Raw genomic sequence first — 20,101 nt, 5'->3', positions numbered from 1 at the left:
TCATGCGTGTGTCCATTGCATTCATAGGACTATGTAAATTAGTGATGCACATGTAATCAGCTATTATTTGTTGTTACATCTTGACATCTTACACAACAGGAGGGCAGATGTCCTTCTCTAACACACTCTTTTGTTCTTTTGTTATTGAAGTGTTGAGAACTTATCTACTATATCGTCACCGTGGGAGGTACTTCATTGAAGTTGTTTCTTTCTTCTATCCTCCTCTTCTTCTTCCTTCATCTTTCTTATCTTTAATAAACCTTTTTCTCACTAAAATAGACAACATTGTGGCCATCCCCAACCCTCACTGTTCTGATTTAATGCGTTGAAGAGGTTTTAATTATAAAGATAAGAAGGAGAAAGTATGGATATCTTTTTAGAAAAATTATCACAATATTTTGAAATTAAATGTGTCCATCATTTGTTTATAACTTATCAGTTTGCTTAGTCAGGTAAAACAGGAACAGATAGTGGCCAGTAAATTGTTTATCATTTAATCATTGTCCTCATAAAGCCACTATATTTTATATCTTTTAATCTGCAACTGTCCTGCTCAGAGTCAAGGCCATGTGAGGGAACTACTGCCAATTAAACATTTATTATGTGGCGCCCAAATGCCTCTTTTTGATGGTGTTGAAGTGAAATACTTCCACAGCCCAGTGTTCATGGCTGGTTCAGAGTACTGGCTCTCCTCCTCCAGGTCTACCGGGAGACACGAGCTGCCAGAAATCCAAGCTGGCACAGCTCCTGTAAATTGGGCGACTTTCAGGTCTTCTTGTATTTTTCCAAATAATTCATTGCTCAGCGAACATCTGAGAGAGCTCCAGTGTCCAAGTCTTTACAAAAACATGCCAATCATTCAATGATCCTCACTCACTGACTGTTAATCTTCCTCCGAATGACACGCAAACCACAAAAACTCATGGTTCATTGTCCCTATGTGTTCTTCACAACATGCTTGAGCTACAATATTGCTGACACACTGACCTTGTACATGAGTCATTACAACCACTGATATATCCCAATGACTTTTATTTAGAGTAGTGGATAAATCATGTCAGTATCCACACTTATACATCTAATTTGAATATTTGCCTGTGTATCATGCATTAGAGTTATTTGCTCTGACTGGTCTTTGCTGGTCAAACAGAGCAGCTGAATTCTCTCTAATGTGAAATGCAACTGTCTTTGGCGCCCCCTACAGTCTGAACCACATGATGAAGGAACTGTTTCATGAGGTTTTTAGTTTTTTGGAGTACAGTATACAGTAGCATCTCACTGGCTCCAATATTCCTGCAATATATATATATATATATAATAATAATACTTTTGACTGAATCAGTGACATTTCTGGTGCAGCTGCAGTTGCTGCATCCAAAAAAGTAAAACATTGTCCAAAACAAAGCATTTGAGTACAAATCTGGACAGACTGTTATCTATGCAACAAAGCAACTGGAGGATTAGACAAAAAAAAACATGTTCCATTGTATTTGAAAATGAATGTTAAATTTAATCTGCACAGATTATATGTACAGATTATATGTGCAATATACTATAGCTGCATGGCGTACAAAGCAAATATGCGTAAAAAAACAAAATATGTGCAGTCATCTCACTTGCATATATCTTGGTAGAACTAGGAGGATGAGACACAAATCTATATTTCATTAAGTATTTAAAATGAAATCAAACATATTTTGTTAATTTTTATAGCACTAGTTTGTGGATCTGTAAACCCCTTTCGAAAATAGACTTGAATTTGTTTCTATATGCTTGAACCAGAACATTGGTTATTGTGGAGCCTTTATGAGATTGTGTTCAAAAGTCTAAATGGAGAGAAATTGATGGGCAAAATGATGATTTTCTTGTCGTCATAACGTTGGGCCCACAGAATGAGGTATCAAGTCAAGGTCGTCACAAGTACAGCAAAGGATGTGAGTGTATACCAGTATGAATGTGTGTGTATTCGTGTGCTGCCTTAATTCCACCTTGATGACAAACAAGGCTTCAATAATTCAGCTCTCTGCATCCCTTGTGACAAATGGCGGCCATGTCAATAGAAAGTGCCAAAACCTGATGGTAACATAATCTGAAACACTGCAGTCATGACCTTTTCCTCCCCCACCTTCAGCTCAATTATGCTTACTGTGTTTTTTTTTTTTTTTTGCAGCATTTTATGTTTTATTGACGGATATACAATAATAAATGACTGGTAGCATAGCCAGACAAGGAAAGAACATACCATGTTGACATAAAGGAGGAGGAGAGAGGAGGTGATGTGAGATTAAAATAAAGATGAACTGTTGGGGAGATTTAAGTTGAGTAGAGGGAATATGGAAAAATAATACAAGTCACCTTTTGCTGTGTCGTACTCATGACTTTCAAGCCTTCTGGGACTACCACAACAACAACTCATTGTTCACTGACAGAGCAGCTGTGACTTTCATTCTCTGACCAAAACATTTTTCTTCTACTGTTGTGTTTTGGTTCTTCACAGTTTTCAGATTCTTATTTAACATGTGACAAGTGTAGTGGAAAAGTATATAAAGTAGTTACAATTAGTCAACCTGCACTTTTATACATATGGTAGAACTTTGTACATTGTTGTAATGCTACTTTAACTTAAAAGGATAGGTTCATGATTTTTCAAGACTGTCTTAAAATAATAGTGGGGTCTCCATATGGACATTGAAACAGGATTTACTTGCTGTAATCATTCCTCCTGTTCATACTGACCATTAGAAGATCTGCTCCAAATTAGGGCTGGGGTGACGCGTCGACGTAATCGATTACGTCAACGCAAAAAATACGTCGACGCGTCGTTTGAAAACAAAAAAACGAGTAGCAGGAAGAGGCAGCAGCAACGCAAGTGAATCAGTTGACTCTGATCAATGTAAAAACGAACTCGTAATTCTGTACCTGCCACATCAACGCCATCTGAAAGGCTTTTTTTCAGTTGCTGGAAACATTGTCACCAAAAAAAGGGTAAGCCTGACTGCTGAGCGTGTTGAAATCAAATGCTAACATTCCTCCACTCCAATGCATGACTTCATCATGTCTTGGATTAAACACACACACACACACACACACACACACACACACACACTACACACCGTATTCTAGAGTGAAAAGGCAGTGTATGTTCCTGTGAATGAAGAGCAGTTTATCCTCTTAATGCACGCTGTTCCTCTTACGGGACGGGACAGATGTTAGGAGGTAGCGACACGTTCGTCTGAATGTTTTAAACACCAACCCTTAAACATATATATTCATGCCGTGCATTGTTAGAAAGCTTAGATTGTCCTGATTCATTCAAGACCACACACAAATTGTATGGTTGCTCACAGCCGTAATAGTATTAGCGATTAGCTCGGCTAGCCACTCAGCTAAAGTAAGCTAACAGCTATAATGCTACATACCTTCAAAGTCTTCCCTTTATCCACAACGATCATCTTATGACTCAGGGCTTTCTGTACAGCTCGCCAAATATCCATTCTGCTGAAATATGAAATCCGTTTCCATAAAACCGGAATATTTTCCTCAATATGTCCATGTATTTAGTCCAACACGTAACTTAATAACACAAATAACAAACCATATACGGTCCGTTTACGTCATTTCCTGACCTGCACGTCCATCTCAGAGTACACGTGACTAGATGTTTACGACCGTGAGCCTCTCCTGCTTCTGACGACACCACTCACAAGCCAATCAGTGCTGAGGGTTAAGCAGTACAGGCCTCCAAAGCCAATGAGGACATGTGACCGACGACAACGACAACGTGGCTTTGATTGACATCTGTTCAAGCCTATGGAAATATTCGGTGAAATGAAGTTGATAACCTTTTAGCTAATAGTCTGAAGTTTCCATCGGTGTATGACGTATGACGCTAAGCTATCAGTTTGGCTGGGTTCAGGCCAAACTATGTGGAATCAGTGCTGTGCTGCTTACAACCACAACTTGGGCATGTCGTTTAGGCTAAAAACATAAAAAAATAGGGGCGTGTATTAAGAGGTTATATTTTGTTGGTTTAAAAAGAACACTGCTGCTGTTTATATTTCATTTATTTTATGTTGATGACATTTTCTTGATTCTTGTACAACAGTTTTATTTATTGAAAGTATTTTATTTCATTTTATTTTTTTGTTAAATGCCACCTCTGGTGTCAGATTGCACTATTGTTTTCATTACTGGAATTTTATTTTGGAATTTGGTAATTTTTGGTTAAAACAATAAAAATATGTTGGAATGAAGAAATGTGTGTTTTTTCAGTGAGATACATAAATTAGCATATGTAAATTGCTATATAAGGCAAATAATGGGAAAATAATCGATAATCGAATCGAATTTGAATCGAATTGAAAAAATGAATCGATGCATCGAAAAAATAATCGCTAGATTAATCGATTACAAAAATAATCGTTTTGCCCAGCCCTACTCCAAATGTGTTTTCCAATGTAAGATAGGGGGTAAAATCTACAAGCCTTGTTTTGAAAAAAAAAAGTGTAAATGAAAAGTTTATCTTAGGATCATTTTCACCCATCTGAGTTACAGTCTTTTTAGTTTAACAAAAAAACCTCTTTGTGTCTTGCTGTTCAGTATCACTGGAGGGATCACCAGAAAAATAAAGAATTTTGCCCTTTAAAAGCTTTAAAAGATATCAACTTGATTTGACTAATTTGGATGGCTGAAGACTCATATTTTTGCATGGAAGAGAACTTTGGATCTCCTCCCCAATTACTTACACTAAAAGTGCAGTATGAGGGGATCTCTTAATGGCCAGTATAACAGGAGCAATGATTACAACAAGAAGAACTTATGTCCATGTTCATTTGGGCACCTGGCTGTTTTTTTGAGGACAGACTTGAACATTTGTGAACCTGTCCTTTAACTAAAACAAATCTTCCTCTACAACTGAAAATGACCACAGCTTCAGAATGTACACAGTAAATCAAAATGAAAGCATTTGTCATCGATCATCCATAAAACAGATTAGAGCTGACAACAGGGTCATGCTAATAAAGATATTAGATAGTAATCCAGTTGTTCTAGCAGTAATGTCAGGATAGATGAGTTTGTAAATGTAGCATGACATGCCTCCTGTATTGCACAGTAATATACAGCAACCACGGGATACATTGAAGATACCTAGAAAGAAATAATAGAATAACTGCACAGAATAATTCATTCAAAGTGTCTTTTTGATGCTACACTGGAGTGGCCTTTTGCAAATTAGTTTTAAATTACAATAGGTTCGACTCCACAACGTAATGCAAGAGATAATCAAAAAGTTTTCCACTATAAAAAGAATTATCCCTATGAACACAATATTCATATTCAAACTTTATTTCAGACTCACAAGAGAGTCCATAGCACACAAAATGAAAAAAGTCTACTACCACTTCACCAAAAGTATATACTGACTACTAAGTTCCATTTTGTCTCCTGAAGTATTTCTGACAATATAACTGTATTATAAAAAACATAAATGGTGGATAAAATTATTAGCATTCGACAATGCCATACTTATAAATACCCAAAAAGCAAGATCAACATGTATTATTATAATCTATTAAGATATATACAGTATAAGTGCTGCTACAATTTTCCCAGTCTTTCTGCAGAACACAACTGTACATATGTGGAAACAGAAATAATTACAGTAATATTTTTGTGCTATAATTACTGTTAAGATGTGTGATGAATACACTCTACAAAGCCACACTTCAAAATTGTTGCTCTAACATTTTATTCAAAGTCTTATTCAATATATTTTTGAAAAAGTTAAGCTAACCCAAAATTTCAGTTTGCTAATAATTATTGCAATCTACTGAAAGTTTTTAGTTGAAAACTTCAGATATTGATTTGAGCATTTGCTGAGGTAACTACGACACAGGTAGTGCAGCAGTAGATGTTTGTTAACTGGACTTGGGAGTAGTGATGTCATGTCACATATTTACAATCATAAATATTTTAAAAATCACAGGTAAACAGAAACAAAAAATGACCTGTTTTCTCATATTCTGACATCGTCATCAAGGCAATAGCACAATAAAGATTAAAAATAAATAAATAAATCATGTCTGTGTTGGGGAAAAGTAGTTTAACACTAACCAACAGACTTACAGTGGTGGAAAAAAGTTTTTGGACACCCCATGCATTTGTGAAATATTGCATTAAGAATCACTCTTAATTCTTCAAGTGCAATTTCTTTTAGTACAGTCACAGCCAAAATACTAAACAAATCAAAAGGTCTGTTTCAAAGCGTAAACTGAAGAATTTAGGAGAATTAAAAGCAGTAATTCAAGAAGAATAGAACAAGATTACCCCTCAAAAGTGTGAAAGGCTCATGGGGAACATGCCAGCCAGGATTAGAGCTCTACTGCGTGCTAATGGCAGGGCTACTAAATATTAATTTGATGATGTGATGGTGTATTTATTTTTTGTTCAGTTTTGAACACATTATCTGTTATTTGTTGATTTTGATACCAACAATGTTGAGAACTGACATATTGAAACTGTCAAGAATTTAGTTTTGTTAGTTTTTCTTGTAAACAATATCATTTGTATTTGTTTGTGTCTGTCTAATGCAGCCACACCTTTTGAAACACAAAAAAGATATTTCCACAAACATTTCATGATAATATTTGAGATTGTGTAAACTTTTAAGGGTGTCCGAAAACTTTTTTCCACCACTGTATCAAAGAGAAGGCTGCAGGTGGCGCCAAATCATGAACACACAAAACAGAATACACTTCTTAACCCAACAGATCCCCACTGACTCACTACAGCTGAAAAAAAAGCTGAGATATATTAAATAAAAACTCTCCTGGATGTACTTATCTTACCTGTCAAAATAAAACACACTCTGACTAAAGTAAACCTACTGCCCAGATCCTGCAACCTCTAAATTAGTACCTCAGATGAATTAACATTATTTTACACAAACTGACAGGGCGTGAACACAGTTGGAGGTCCTTTTCTTTCTTTTTTTTTACAGTGATGACTGATCAAACTAGTCTTGATATGTATATTTCAGTTACTTAATTACACATGTACAAAGGCAAATTAAAATAAAGTGAAACTAAATCAAAGCTTGGAGGGACAGCAGTCTGAACTATTTTTAAATAAGGTTTCAGTTCTGTGTGTCTCTCTCACAGGTCAGTGTGTATCATACAGTGAGGCCTTGGGTCAAAGTGACTGGTATTTGTCATCACATGAGGGGGGCAGAGAAGGCTTGCTTTTCATCAAGATGAAATTAAAGCAGCACACACACGCAGGCATGCACGCACACGCACGCACACACACATACACACACACACACACACACACACACACACACACACACACACACACACACACACACACAGGGTATTCACTCTGGTAAATTACTTTTGTAGAAAACCTGGTGGTTGGGACCCAAAGTCCAAAATGAAAGCTGAACAATATGGGAGTGTACTCAGTTGTGTGTGTGTGTGTGTGTGTGTGTGTGTGTGTGTGTGTGTGTGTGTGTGTGTGTGTGTGTGTGTGTGTTTGTGTGTGTACACGAAGGGGCATGGTATCACCTTGGCCCTTATTCCTTAAGGAGACCAGGTCCCCAAAGGACACAAGGTTTACCCTGAGGGACTAGCTGTCCAATTATCCACAGAAAACTATGGTATCACAAGACCTCAGTTTTTAACATATAAGAATGCTTGCATGCAATATGTATGGGACCAAAGGATCCATTAGGCTGGTAATTAGCCATCAATTCAAAGTCTTCATGAGTCATTATGAAAGGTCAATATTCCTAATGACTCTAAATTGGAAATGTGTAGGGTCAATTTACCAGCAATTTTCGAGAGCAAACATGCATGTATCCACAGTTTCCTGTAGTGTTGTTGGGTTTGGGGAACTTTGGTGCCATCCAGAGGATCTTAAGGGAAGCGTATAAAGCGTAGTTTCAGGAGCAGGACCACACTACAATTTAAGTTGTGATCAAGTGATATATGGATAAAATCGACTGACTCATATAAACAAACTATGACCCATACCCATTTACTTCACTGTTCCACTGAATTCTTTGGTTTGCAGCCCAGCCTGAGAGGGAGAGTCAGAGAGAGAGGAAAGGCAGAGCGTAAAAAGTACAAAAATACATGATAGGATCCTAGGACCACGAAACTAGGATCCCAGGACCACAAAGCTAGGATCCCAGGACCACAAAGCTGTCCCAGATGCATGAAAATACATGATAGGATCCCAGGACCAGAGCTGAACAGTGTTTTACCTCTGCAGTAGAGTATGGCAGACCATCTGGGTCAAAGGTGATATTGGTCTCACTTTGAGGGAAAGCTATACCAGCACTTCCTCCCCGTATCATTGTTGCACCATTCTTAAGATCCGCTCAGCCTTAATGGTTTTTGGGGGTCTTCTCTGCAGTTTCCCCAAAACACAGTCAGCAACGAAAGAACTAAGCTCATCAGTCATTTTTCTTATTCAATCATTTTATCATGTTGTGGGTGTGGTCCTTACTAGTGAAACAGAAGATAAGGGATTTCTGTATGAATTGACCTCAATGTCTTTCTGTGATACTGCAGTGAGTTATGATTGCTAGAAAATGTGAAAACAGTCCACTCTACAAGGGTAGTCTAAAAGAGCCACTATATTTGTCCTTGGATTAAGCAGTTAGTACTTTTAACTTTGTTGATGCAATTAAGCTGAAAAATATGATGACAATATAAAACAATGAAGTGTGAGAGTCTGAAATATTGTCTTATGGAAACTGTAATATTGAGGAAAATTAACATAAATGCTGATAAATATGTAAATATAATAATAAAACCTCTTCTTTCTGCTGCTGATATTGCCTCTAATAAAAGGACTGTTTGGATGTTTCAGACATAGTTTTCATTTTGCTGGGTGGCATGTAAAACTACTATGCTTACAGTTCATCTTCATTTTTTCAAAACTAGACCTATACTGGTGTGCTACAGAGCTGACAGGAAGACCAAAAGCGCTCTTATAGAAGCCACACGCCCAAAATCAACAGGAAGCGAAAACCTAAGAGATACAGTTCACACTAAAAGCTAAACTAGTGGACTGTTCTGCTTTTCTTTTAGCAGCTGTATCAGCTTCTTAAACAGTGTAGCCTGATCTGACAATCAGCAAAAACCACATTTGAGCTTCCTGTATTCTGCTTTGCATAAAAATTAACTTGCATCACAAAAATAAAATATGTATAAAACCAAATAAACTAAAATGATAAAAACACATTTTGTATTTATGGAGTTTTTCCCCCTCTATAATAATTTAAATAGTAGAAAATAATAAATAACATTCCCAAACACTCTCCTTTTTGAGGGCTGTGTGTTTTATAAGAAGTGTGGGATTTTATAAAACAGCAGTTCCTCATACCTTATACAACAAAATGTAATATGTCTGTCTCTCCCAAACCGACTGATATGACATTTACAGAAAAAAATCCTCTACCTCAATGTAAGTTGTTTGGTTGAGTTTAGCAAACTAAAACAACTTAGTTAAGATAAAGAAAAGGTTGTGATCATGACTAATGTAAACCGTTATTGACTCTTGTTAGAAGACAGGATGAGAATCCCAGTCTTTTCCATTTTAACTTGTTCACACAAAGATAAAGTCAGGAAAACCTCTACAGCTGTCATTTTGCATTTTGCTATCTCCTTACTTGATTAATCAGATTACAGTAATAAATAATAAGTAATCAGATTACATAAGTAATCAGATTACTTATGCAATTAGTAATCAGGTTACTGTACATAAATAATCAGACTACATCCACAGTAATCAGGTTACATCCAGTAAGTAATCGATTTACATAAGTAATCAGTGTTAATAATCATATATGCAATAAAATCTCAAATACTGTACATGCTAAATACTTAGCCATAAACCACCAATCCTTGTTGCAAGGACTCCGTCAAAAGCTGGGTGGCATTTTTTTCAGGAAATGCAAATATTCCTGTTTTGACTGAATTGGTGTGCTTATTAGCTTCTTCCTTAAAAAGGTAATGCATTTCCTTTTTATGATCACACATTGCCAACCTACTGTAACCTTGATGATCTAATTTTGTGCACAGCAGCACAAAGATTAAAAAGTGCTGCCTTAAATGAAACATTAACTATGTATATGAGCCATATTGATAAGATTAAAGTATTGTTAGTTTGAAGTAGATAATCAAATATCAAAGGTGGTAGTTATATTACTAGTGGATGACTTCATAACAAACTTTTTATGTCAGTAGAATAAAAGTCACCAATCAACACTTTACACCCATACTTGTTTTAACAGTTATCAACACATTTTCATCATAGCCAGGGACACCCTCACATGTTTCATATATTCATATTTTTTTTATCGTACCCTGTCAACCTTTGTCATCTCTTCTCATCTTTCCATTTCCTCTTACCATTCGCCCTTTTCAGTTTTACACAGGAAGCGACAAGTGCTGCCCTGCCCCTGCTTCTTATCTTTCATTTTGTCTCTCACACATTTAAATTGCGTGCAGTATCTCACCCACAGTAAGTGACTGTGGTTGATACTGAGGTTTCACCTTCTCAGTGAAAAGCTATCCACCCTTCATGGTTCTCATGATTTTACAGTTTCATTGCAAATTCTCCTTGATGATCCATCTGTAACAAGCCTGCAGCTGATCGTGTACACTGCAGCCACAACATGAGCATACGGAGACTAAGTGAGTATTATGTGTGTGTGAGGCTTGTGTATAGCATCTGCACTTTGGTCATATGTTTACACTTTTAGTCTGCTGGGGATTGGGCAGTAAGGTTAACCAGTGCTGACTTTCACAAACTGCCTTGTCAGTTTTACAACATTTTAGTGATAGTCAACTTGCACAATTATTAAACTAGAGGCAATGTTAGAGACCTGTTTAATTCTATGTTTGACTCTGTTTATGTACAGTATAGTTCAAAATGATATAGTACATGATTTCAGTTATACAGATATTGTACAGTTTATAAAAGTCGGTAGCAAGATGCAAAAGAAAAAAAAGTGTTTCACTTCACAGCCACAAATGAAAATAATGATTCATCTTATGTGTAGAGCAACACAAGGGCAGAAAAAGAAACTGGAAAAGGTTTCTGATAAAAGCAGAATTTGCAAGACTGAAAACCAAAACAACCAGCTGCAAGAGGCTAAAAAAGTGTTGCAGAGTTGACAGGAACAGAGCTGATGGTTTTGTGATAAGTCCTCAATGGCTCATTATCCCTGCCCTTTTACACTTTTATCTGATTGGCGGCACCTTGAAGTTGCTTGATGCCCTGTTGATCAGAGTCTTCATACTGTAAATGTTGCCAATCTACCTCCAATTTTGTCATCCCATTTTTTCATGCTGTATTTTCTCTCCCCTTTTTCACTTTTTAGAGATTTTATTTCAAATATTCAGAGCTTAAGGATGGGCAAACAGCAAAACGACAAACAAAAAAGACCTAGCCTAACTCTTAGTGTAACAAAACCGAAAGAAAATAGAATTAAATAAGATTGTTACTCTTTGGTTTGATATTTCAAATTATCAAATCGACATAGAAGATTTTACACCGCCTGTAGGAGCTGGAAGAAGATGGCCTTAAGACTTTAAACTGCTGTCATAGTCGAGCGATATGGACCGACATCATATATTACTATCCTTCATAATGACCGTTTTGTTCTCTAAATGTTCTCCTCTCCAGGTTTCAAATGGCTTGGCAGCCTCACCAACCTTTCTTTTCGCCGCTCCACTGACAAATCAGACTCCAAGTCCTCCAAGTCAGGAGCAGGAGCTGAGCATGAAGATGGTTCTGAAGCCACAGCAGCCATGGCTCCAATTGTTGAGACATCAATGGATGACATGGATGCCATGCGCCCTCGGACTGCCAGCTATGTTCGCTCTAGTGAGAATTATAGTCACATGGGCACCTTGCCACGGCTACTGAGTATGAAGAGGGACAAGAGTACCAAAGGTAAAGCAGGAGAGGTTAAGAGTTAAGGGATGATTCCTTCAGGCTTGCAATTACTTTTTATTGCCTCCCTCTGCCTTCCTTCTGTTTTTTTTATTTCTCATGTCCCTCCCTTCTCTAGGAGGCTCCAGCAGCAGCAAGAAGAGTAAAGACAAGAGGAGCATCAGCAGAAGTCAAAGCCAGCGACCTGCTGGGGACAAAGACTGCGGGCCCCAAAGGCTCACAGCTGTTTTATCCAAGGTGGCTGAAGATAAGGCTACAGTGGAAGCGGATGCTGGGCTCAAACAAGACTCCCTAAGTGAACCCAAGAGCCAGCATGAACCTGCAAGTGATATCACAAGCACTGAAAACACCTCCTCTGGGCCCACATCTGACTGTGAACATGTGTCGCCATCTGGTGGCTCAAGCACTGACAAGCAGGACATCACCCAGGCAGGTGCAGATTTGACTACAGACTCAGGACCTGAACCCCTGAAAGAAGAGTCATCCCCTCCACTCGACCAGGGGAACGAGCAGACCCGGCAGAAAGGAGAAAACAACGAAAACCAAAACTCTGACAGCATTTCCAGGTGGGTTTTTTCTATCTTCTTTCTAAACATAATTCAATTGCTCTGTCAAGACAAAGAGTTTTACTGGCTTTTTTCGTAAATTCACTGATTGGGGAGGAGGGGAGAGTACCATCAAGTTAATTGTGGACAACAAAATTTTACATTTTGGCACATCATGGGATTCACAGTATGCTATTCTCACTAATGAAAGTTTAATTGAAACCATGCGGAGTACATAAAGAAAAACATCTAAGGTTGTGCAAATCTATAACATAATAGTGTACTAGTTGAGGCAATGTGTATCAAATTGCTCATTCCCTCACCACAGCAAATTGGATTTTGGTTGAACAATGAGTGTGTGATGTAGTTTGACTCTGAAGTTGAACACCCAATCTTCCTCTGTGCAAAGCCTGGGTTGCCAATATCCCAGGTTGAGGTTTGTGGATGTATTGAAAATTAGTGCATTGTGTATGCACCACTACACTGTGTCAGGCCTTCAAAACTGTAGGCTGCACATTACTCTGAGAGTGGTTGAGTGGGGCTTAATGGGGGCCCAACAGCTCGGTTTTGCCCTGAGCAACCATATCAGGAGAATCCGTCCCTGCTCAGCACCTTAGGCAGGGGGCGCGCATCCGCGTTTGAAGCACAACCCAAGAAGTTGGACAGTTTTCAGTTTGTGCTGACTTTGTTGTGTACGGGACCTGTCTTAGGCCATGGGTGTGAAGTGAGACGATAACAGGATTCATTACTTCACTCTCAAAAGGCAGCAGGTAACATTGATTCCTTGTATTGATCGGGTTGCTAGTTTGATGTCCTCGCTCATTTTGCATTGATTCAGTCTGACATATATGAGACCCGCAGATATACGATTTTTGCTCATCTTATGCGTTTCAGAATGTCTTAGCTGATTCATTAGCAAAGTCAGAAGTTTGTTGAGAGTTTGAAGCTGAAATTTAATGTAAATCCCGAAAGACCCCCTCCTCCCCCCCCACACCCGTGCAGATTGCATTTTCTCGCTGCTTTCCCATGACATGCCAGGCTGTCTCTGTCTCCCATATTCCATGCATGACAGCAGAGTGCGTGTATCGTGTTACACTAGGATTTATTGTGTGCGCGCGCGTGTGTGTAGGTTGTCTTGCTGGCATGCATGGACGCGCATGTGTGAGCGTGCAGCATCAGCCCATTAGTTCAGCACAGGGGCCGTGGGAAATATACAGTAGTTCTATAGTGTACTGCAGGTCCTCTATGGGCACATCAAAGAGCTCTCTATGTCTGATCAGTCCTAAATCAAAAGTCATCTCTGTCTGACTGCTCATTCCCTTCTTTCAAGACATATACTGTCTAAGGTGCAGCTCGTTACTTCTTTGCCTGGGTTTGTCTGCTCTTTTGGAAAGACAGTGTTTCTGCTTTTGGTGGCTGTATAAGATTTGGCTCTTTATGGCAGAAAGGGTTTTTGTTCTTTTCCCTCTTTGTCCGTCATGGAGCAAAGCATGTCAGTTCCTTTTTGGGGCACTAATTTGAAAAGAGCAGGAAGAGATAGGCTTCCTAAGTTGATTCATATCCTCTTTACACCCTTGAGCATGCTCATCCTGGAAGAAGACGGGATGTTTGTACAGAGTACAATATGGAAGGAAAATGAGTAAAATATCAAATACATGAGGTAAAATATTAAAAATATATCCCTTGTAATAGTGGTTAGGTTAGGTTAAAGAGTTCCAGTAAAAGTGTAAATGTTTTTTCTTATTGTCAACCGTAACAAATGGACTAGTGCCTCAAGCCATGTGTCCCTGTTTTTCAAGCTTGGAACATTAATCATACATGAAATGAAAACAAAAAATGCTCCACATGTGATTATGGAGAGCTATATGTATTTCTATTTTCACCATGAACACTATTAAAAGCAATTCAGTGTCATAATTGCTTGTGATCACACTTACAATCCAAATCTGACTTACAAGGACAGTTTAAACAGTTTTCTGTTAGTCCAGAGCTTAAACAATACATCTCAGTAAGTGTTTGAACCACTGCTGGTATGCTTGACATTGAATGAAGCTCTAATGTGGTGCTCAATGGCCTTCTTCCTATCTAGAGTTGATGTGGTATTTGTTTTCAAAGCCTCCCCCATGTATGATTGGTATGTTTTTGTATTTACAGCTCAGTCACATTCTTTCGTTTTTATCCTTTTTCTCTGGATAATTTCTGATGTTATCAGCGCAAATAATGGAGGCAAATATTTTACACTTTGTACAATCATTTTTTCAACTGAGAGCCAGCGCAGAAACAGCTTGGGAGGGGAATGTAATGCTTCTCTACCGTGGGACCTATTAACATTCCCAAGCCCACTGCCATGATGGGACCCTTTGATCTGGCCTCTGTGGTCATGTGTAACATGGCTTTGCTCTGGGCCCTGTGAGACCCATCATGCAATTGGGAACTGCTCTGATTGATCTTAAAACTTGTCTGGGGGTGTAATTGCCTCTTTTGTGCACTGTCGCTCCATATCACAAAGCTACACAGCAGCACCCGCAGTATGGCTCCCAAGACTGCAGCACAGCAGGGCTTTTGACACATGATCTGGATCCTTCGTGAGTGTTAATGTGTGAGTTATGGTACGTCAGGGATTCAAGAGGCCAGCGCCATATTGAGCAACCTCGGATGCACAGTGGGGTTTGTTATCTATCCATTTTCTATGAAGCTGGACTGCATCAACATTTTAGAGAGAGCATAAGTCGGTCATGGGAATACAGGCGTGTTTTTGGTCTGTGACAGCACACTCTGCAACTGTTACAAGACCAGATCAAACGCAAGCTTGTGTACATATTGTATGTGTGTCAAAGCAGAAATTTCAAGAGGTTTAATAGCCTTTTCCCCTTGTTATTACACTAGCTAACATTCCCCCTCTTTCATTTCTTTTTTCTTCTCATCTCCATCTTCCCTCTTTTGCTTTCCTCTCCTTTCTTTGTCTTCAGCCACATGGAGCCAGCAGAGAACCAGCCAGAATATGTTCAGGTAAGTCTGCAATCACATCCAACAATGTTGTCTTTTTTAAATATAACTCCAAACTTTTAGTACTTAAACCTTCTAAAATTGACATACATACTCATTCGTAATGATGAACCTACAAAGGATTACCACCTGGCTCTGTGACTCCTCTCAGCTTTACAGAGCTTTATAATGAATTTTGGCTCATTGTTTAACCATCTGCAGCTTTATTGTTTTTGGTTAACTCTCACTGTTAGCTCTAAAAACCCACCACACACACCACACATTGTTTTTGCTGTGGTCAAAAAATCAGTTAATGCAGGCTTGAGATACATGTAACTTGTACTCAGGGGTTTGGTTTTAAATAAGTGTTTTTTTCCTCTGCTTAAGCAACATGTCAAAGAAAATTAACAGTACTTCTACTTGATTAAAGCACTGTAGCACTCTTTCACTGGTATTGAGGATGCATTTGAAAACACTATTAGTTTGCGCTTTAAACGGGCATTCCATCAGTTTACACTTTTGTTATGTTGGGGACTAGCAAAATGGATACATTTTTAGAAAAAATATAAAATTGTAGCAGCAGAGGCCAATACATGCTGACTTTTTGTCCATAGAAGTCAAGCTTTTAGATACTGCTGCACTTCCCTTAATGCAACTCAATTCAATCGTTTGTTAAAGCCTCCCTGCCTGATTAATGCCCACTTCCAAATGCCATACCTAAGGTTCCACAACATAGACAGTTATTTTCTTAGACTCCTTGCAGAGCCCGAGAGGACATTATACATCATCTCTGCATCTGTGGTATTTGTGTCAGAGACCTAACCCACACACACACACACACGCACACACACACATTTAATGCCTGAGAAGCCAGTATAGACATGATAAATTGTTTTACAGCCAGAACAACCAACTCATTTTGAATCCTCTCTCTCTCCACTATTATTGAATTAGTTTTTTTTAATGTGAGCTTTCAGATGTAATTGTGGCTGATTATTAGCCCTCAGTCTTCAGCAGTTAGGCTCATTTCAGCAGGCTCACTCTGCTTTTAGCCTAATTCAGTCTGCCATTTAGCTAATTGAATTTGGAGTTCAGCAGTGCTACTGTCATGTCAGTACTGTGCAGTTATCAGGCAGTTTGTACTGCAGCCAGGAGGTGGGGCCAGAGACTTGGTCTATGAACTCCTTAACGATCAGAGAGCTTGTGAAGCTGTTTCATGACCTTGGAGATACATGACAAGGATTCATACAGACTGTACTTTACACTCCAAACACCCTCACTCAGAGGAAAGGCGTGGAATAAAATCAAGAGAGTGAAGTTAAGAGAAGGAGAGAAGGGAGAAAAAAAGGGAGGAGAGGCTGAGGTGTACTGTTGAACACTTGAGATCTGTTTGTCTATTGATTATACATCACAGGCAGGACAGTAAAAGCCTTCTCCTATGACCCTGACCTGTATTTCTTTTGTAGTACAAATACATTCAATCACCTCTGACCACAACAAATTGACCGAGTTAAATCCCATACCATTTTGTAATGTTGTAGGCAGAATAACAGCATGTGAATAGTAAAACTAATGTGACACCTGCACTCTACTTCAAACATATGTCAAGGACCAGTCTTCCATTTTTTGACTTTTAGAGTTTGAATAGCAGACATGAAAGGCCTCTTGTTGGTCCTGAAGTTTGTACACATTTGAACATATGTGTGACAGAGTGCTCTTAAGATGAATTTTCATAATATTTCCTGCATGTAATATTGAATGAATGCACAAAAGCACATAGGAAGTAGGGAGCCTGTTTCCTGCTTTTAAAACCAACTCATCTAAATGTCCCCCCCCCCCCACCCCCCCGTATGTTTAGTCACCCAGATTTGTTTCTTCTCTCCTTTTTCTCACCTCCATACACCACAACAGCCCCTCCCATCGCTACCCACAAACCCACCCACTCCCTAAAAGCTGCCAGCAATCCCTCCATCGCCTTCTATTTCTCTGAAACATTTATGACAGCTGATGTTTAAATCAGGAGTTGCATGGCCTACAGTAATGGGAAAGACCAGGCCGACCAGGCGACACTCCTTAAGCGTATCATATGCACACACACAAACATGCACACATGTACACACAGTATCTCACACACATAAAAATGAAAATCAGACAAAGTGAGACAGAGAGAAAGACAGACAAACCGATCTTATCTGAATATGCTCAAAGAAAATAAGTGATCAGTAAGTAAAAACCCCCAAAGCATTCATGACAAGCTCTTCATCTTTCAGGCTTTATCATAAAATATCTATCATCATTAATTTTTCATGCAGTTGCACGGCTGGTCAAGCAATATCTGGCGGGTTTGTTTTTGTGACTTTTAGTGAAAGAAGTGAAAAGGCAGGCTTAAAATGGTTTGTGGCTAATGGAAAAAAAAAAAGTCCTGACCCTAATCAAATCTAAATGTTCAGTCTCAGTGTGTGTGCTGTTTTTGAATAGTGCGTACTGTATGACTTGTAAATGTCTACTTGCTTGTGATTGTGTGTGTTTGTTTATGCCTGCAACCCCAGCCTTGCTTTGTCTCCTACCCTACAGTATTTAGTGGTTTGGTGGTAGATTGAAGACAGGGAGGAGGGGGGTGTCCTTATGAGCTTTATTAACATATGTCTGGCACAACACATATACTGGAGCTCCTAAAATGTAACTGTGTATGTGTGTGTGTGTGTGTGTGTGTGTCTGTGTGTCTGTGTGTCTGTGTGTCTGTGTGTGTGTGTGTGTGTGTCTGTGTGTGTCTGTGTGTGTCTGTGTGTGTGTGAAGGGGCTCAGCTGTGTACTTGTGTGTTACTGCATGTTTGATTATGCGAATGGTTTGAATTTCCAAATTTTGTATTCATCTGTGTGTGTGCCGCCCAATTAAATTAAGGCAGTGCCCTGTGGGTGTGTGGTGCGTGTGCGTGTGTGTGTGTGTGTGCGCGTGCGTGTGTGTGTGTGTGTGTGTTACAGTAGGTTCAATTAATGTGGTGCCTCTGTAAATGAGACGGGGTGTAAACTGTGAGGGCCTGGCCTCAGTAACACACCCCTGCAAAATTTAAGTCTGTTCCTTCACCACGTAGACAGAATCCTTTTATTTAGGTCACCAAAGAACCCAGATAGACTATACGGATACATACACGGCACAGTACCCTTTCATGGAACATACGTATCTTTAAAAATTAGAACACAGAAACACCTCAATAATGCAACATAATAGCATTCGATTTGCACATATTGCACATATAGAGTGTTGGACAAATACAAATTTGGACTGGCTGCTGCCACCAGATGAAAAGTTAAGGGATATCTGTACTAAATTTCACGTCAATCAATTTAAAAAAGTTGTTGAGACATTTCATTTCTAAAAGTGTCTCATGATGGCATTAGAGGAAAAGTCAGGGGATAGCTTAAGTTTTTGGGATTCATCCTCTGGGAACTATGAATGTAATTTCATTGGAATAAATCTAGTTGTTGTAGAGACATTTAAGTTAGGTGGACCGAATGCTAAAAGAGCTGACTGTCACAAAGCATACTTTGCTAATTAGTTTTCAGCTTGTGAATGACCTCTTGTCCAGATGACTTTTGTAATTAGGATTTACAGTGGTTACTGCCTGCATGACTGGCGCTTCAGCTGCAAAAACTGAAAAGATATGTGATACGTCGGATAGAATACCCTCAGAACTCATAATACAAGCAAACTGCATCAGTAGAGACCCTGTGGTTACAAGTAGACCATCAGCAACACTGACTGAAAGACACTTTATTGAATATTTGCTTCACAAACTGCAGCCTCAAGAATTCCTGAGTCTCAGCAAAAAGCCTCATTATAATCTTTGCCAAACTGATATTTATTGCTTGGTTATTATATTCTAAGGTTTCTGTTATTTTGTCCACCCTCCTCAAGGTCAGCATGCTTATGCCACAAAGCCGTAGATGAGGCAGAGAATAGTCAAGCATTGATGTCACTAAGACAGTGTTACAAGCTGTTTTATTTTCATATTAAAGATGTGTCTAGTTGCTACAGCAACACATTTATCTAAGGTTTAGTCATTTTAATACGATTAAAGCAAGACAGCTGATTTTTAATTGTACTATTTCACACCAAAACAAGTATTTTTCCACATGCCTGTGTGGACAAAGTTGCAGCATTTCCACTGGGCCTCTTTCACCCCCTGCATCATTACTGCAGGCTGATGTTTCAAACGGGCTTTGAAACACATATCTGGTGGTTCGATACGGATTAACCAGTTGGTGAAAAGGGTCCTCCTTGTTAAAACACACTGATGGCAATCACACACACACACACACACACACACACACACACACACACACACACACACACACACACACACAGATCATTAGCTGTGTCCTCCTAACCCCCAGCGGAGCTCAGCCTTTTGTTTTTAGACACACACGTGCACACACACAGACACACATGAAGATATGTGTGCACATAATCATGATCTGCCCTCAGTGTGTCCCTTTTCATCTCTCTCACACACGTGCACATACACATTTTTTTCTCCTACCTTTCACACACATGTTCTCTCTCACTATCTATATTCTTTGCCTCTCTCTCTTTCTATCTC

At 38.9% G+C, this 20,101-nt stretch overlaps 1 protein-coding gene across 1 annotated transcript; it reads left to right on the top strand.

The window, feature by feature from the left end:
• The first annotated feature begins 614 nt into the window (after positions 1-614).
• On the top strand, positions 615-15,584 carry LOC128379821 (papilin-like). Its single transcript, XM_053339464.1, has 4 exons — positions 615-738; positions 11,701-11,970; positions 12,089-12,536; positions 15,485-15,584. Exons 1-4 carry the CDS (start codon positions 615-617, stop codon positions 15,582-15,584), a joined length of 942 nt encoding a protein of 313 aa, XP_053195439.1.
• Positions 15,585-20,101: the final 4,517 nt, after the last annotated feature.

This window comes from Scomber japonicus, chromosome 19 (assembly GCF_027409825.1).
Source record: "Scomber japonicus isolate fScoJap1 chromosome 19, fScoJap1.pri, whole genome shotgun sequence".
NCBI lineage: Eukaryota > Metazoa > Chordata > Actinopteri > Scombriformes > Scombridae > Scomber > Scomber japonicus.
The sequence above is the reverse complement of the archived record's forward strand: the minus strand, read 5'-3'. Positions and strand labels throughout refer to the sequence as shown.

Bases quoted from the DNA above. Each gene is read 5' to 3' on its own strand.
- LOC128379821 (XM_053339464.1), top strand. From the start codon at position 615: ATGCCTCTTTTTGATGGTGTTGAAGTGAAATACTTCCACAGCCCAGTG. The intron at 739-11,700 runs GCACAGCTCCTG...TCTCCTCTCCAG, and splicing joins GCTGCCAGAAATCCAAGCTG to GTTTCAAATGGCTTGGCAGC. The intron at 11,971-12,088 runs GTAAAGCAGGAG...TCCCTTCTCTAG, and splicing joins GAGGGACAAGAGTACCAAAG to GAGGCTCCAGCAGCAGCAAG.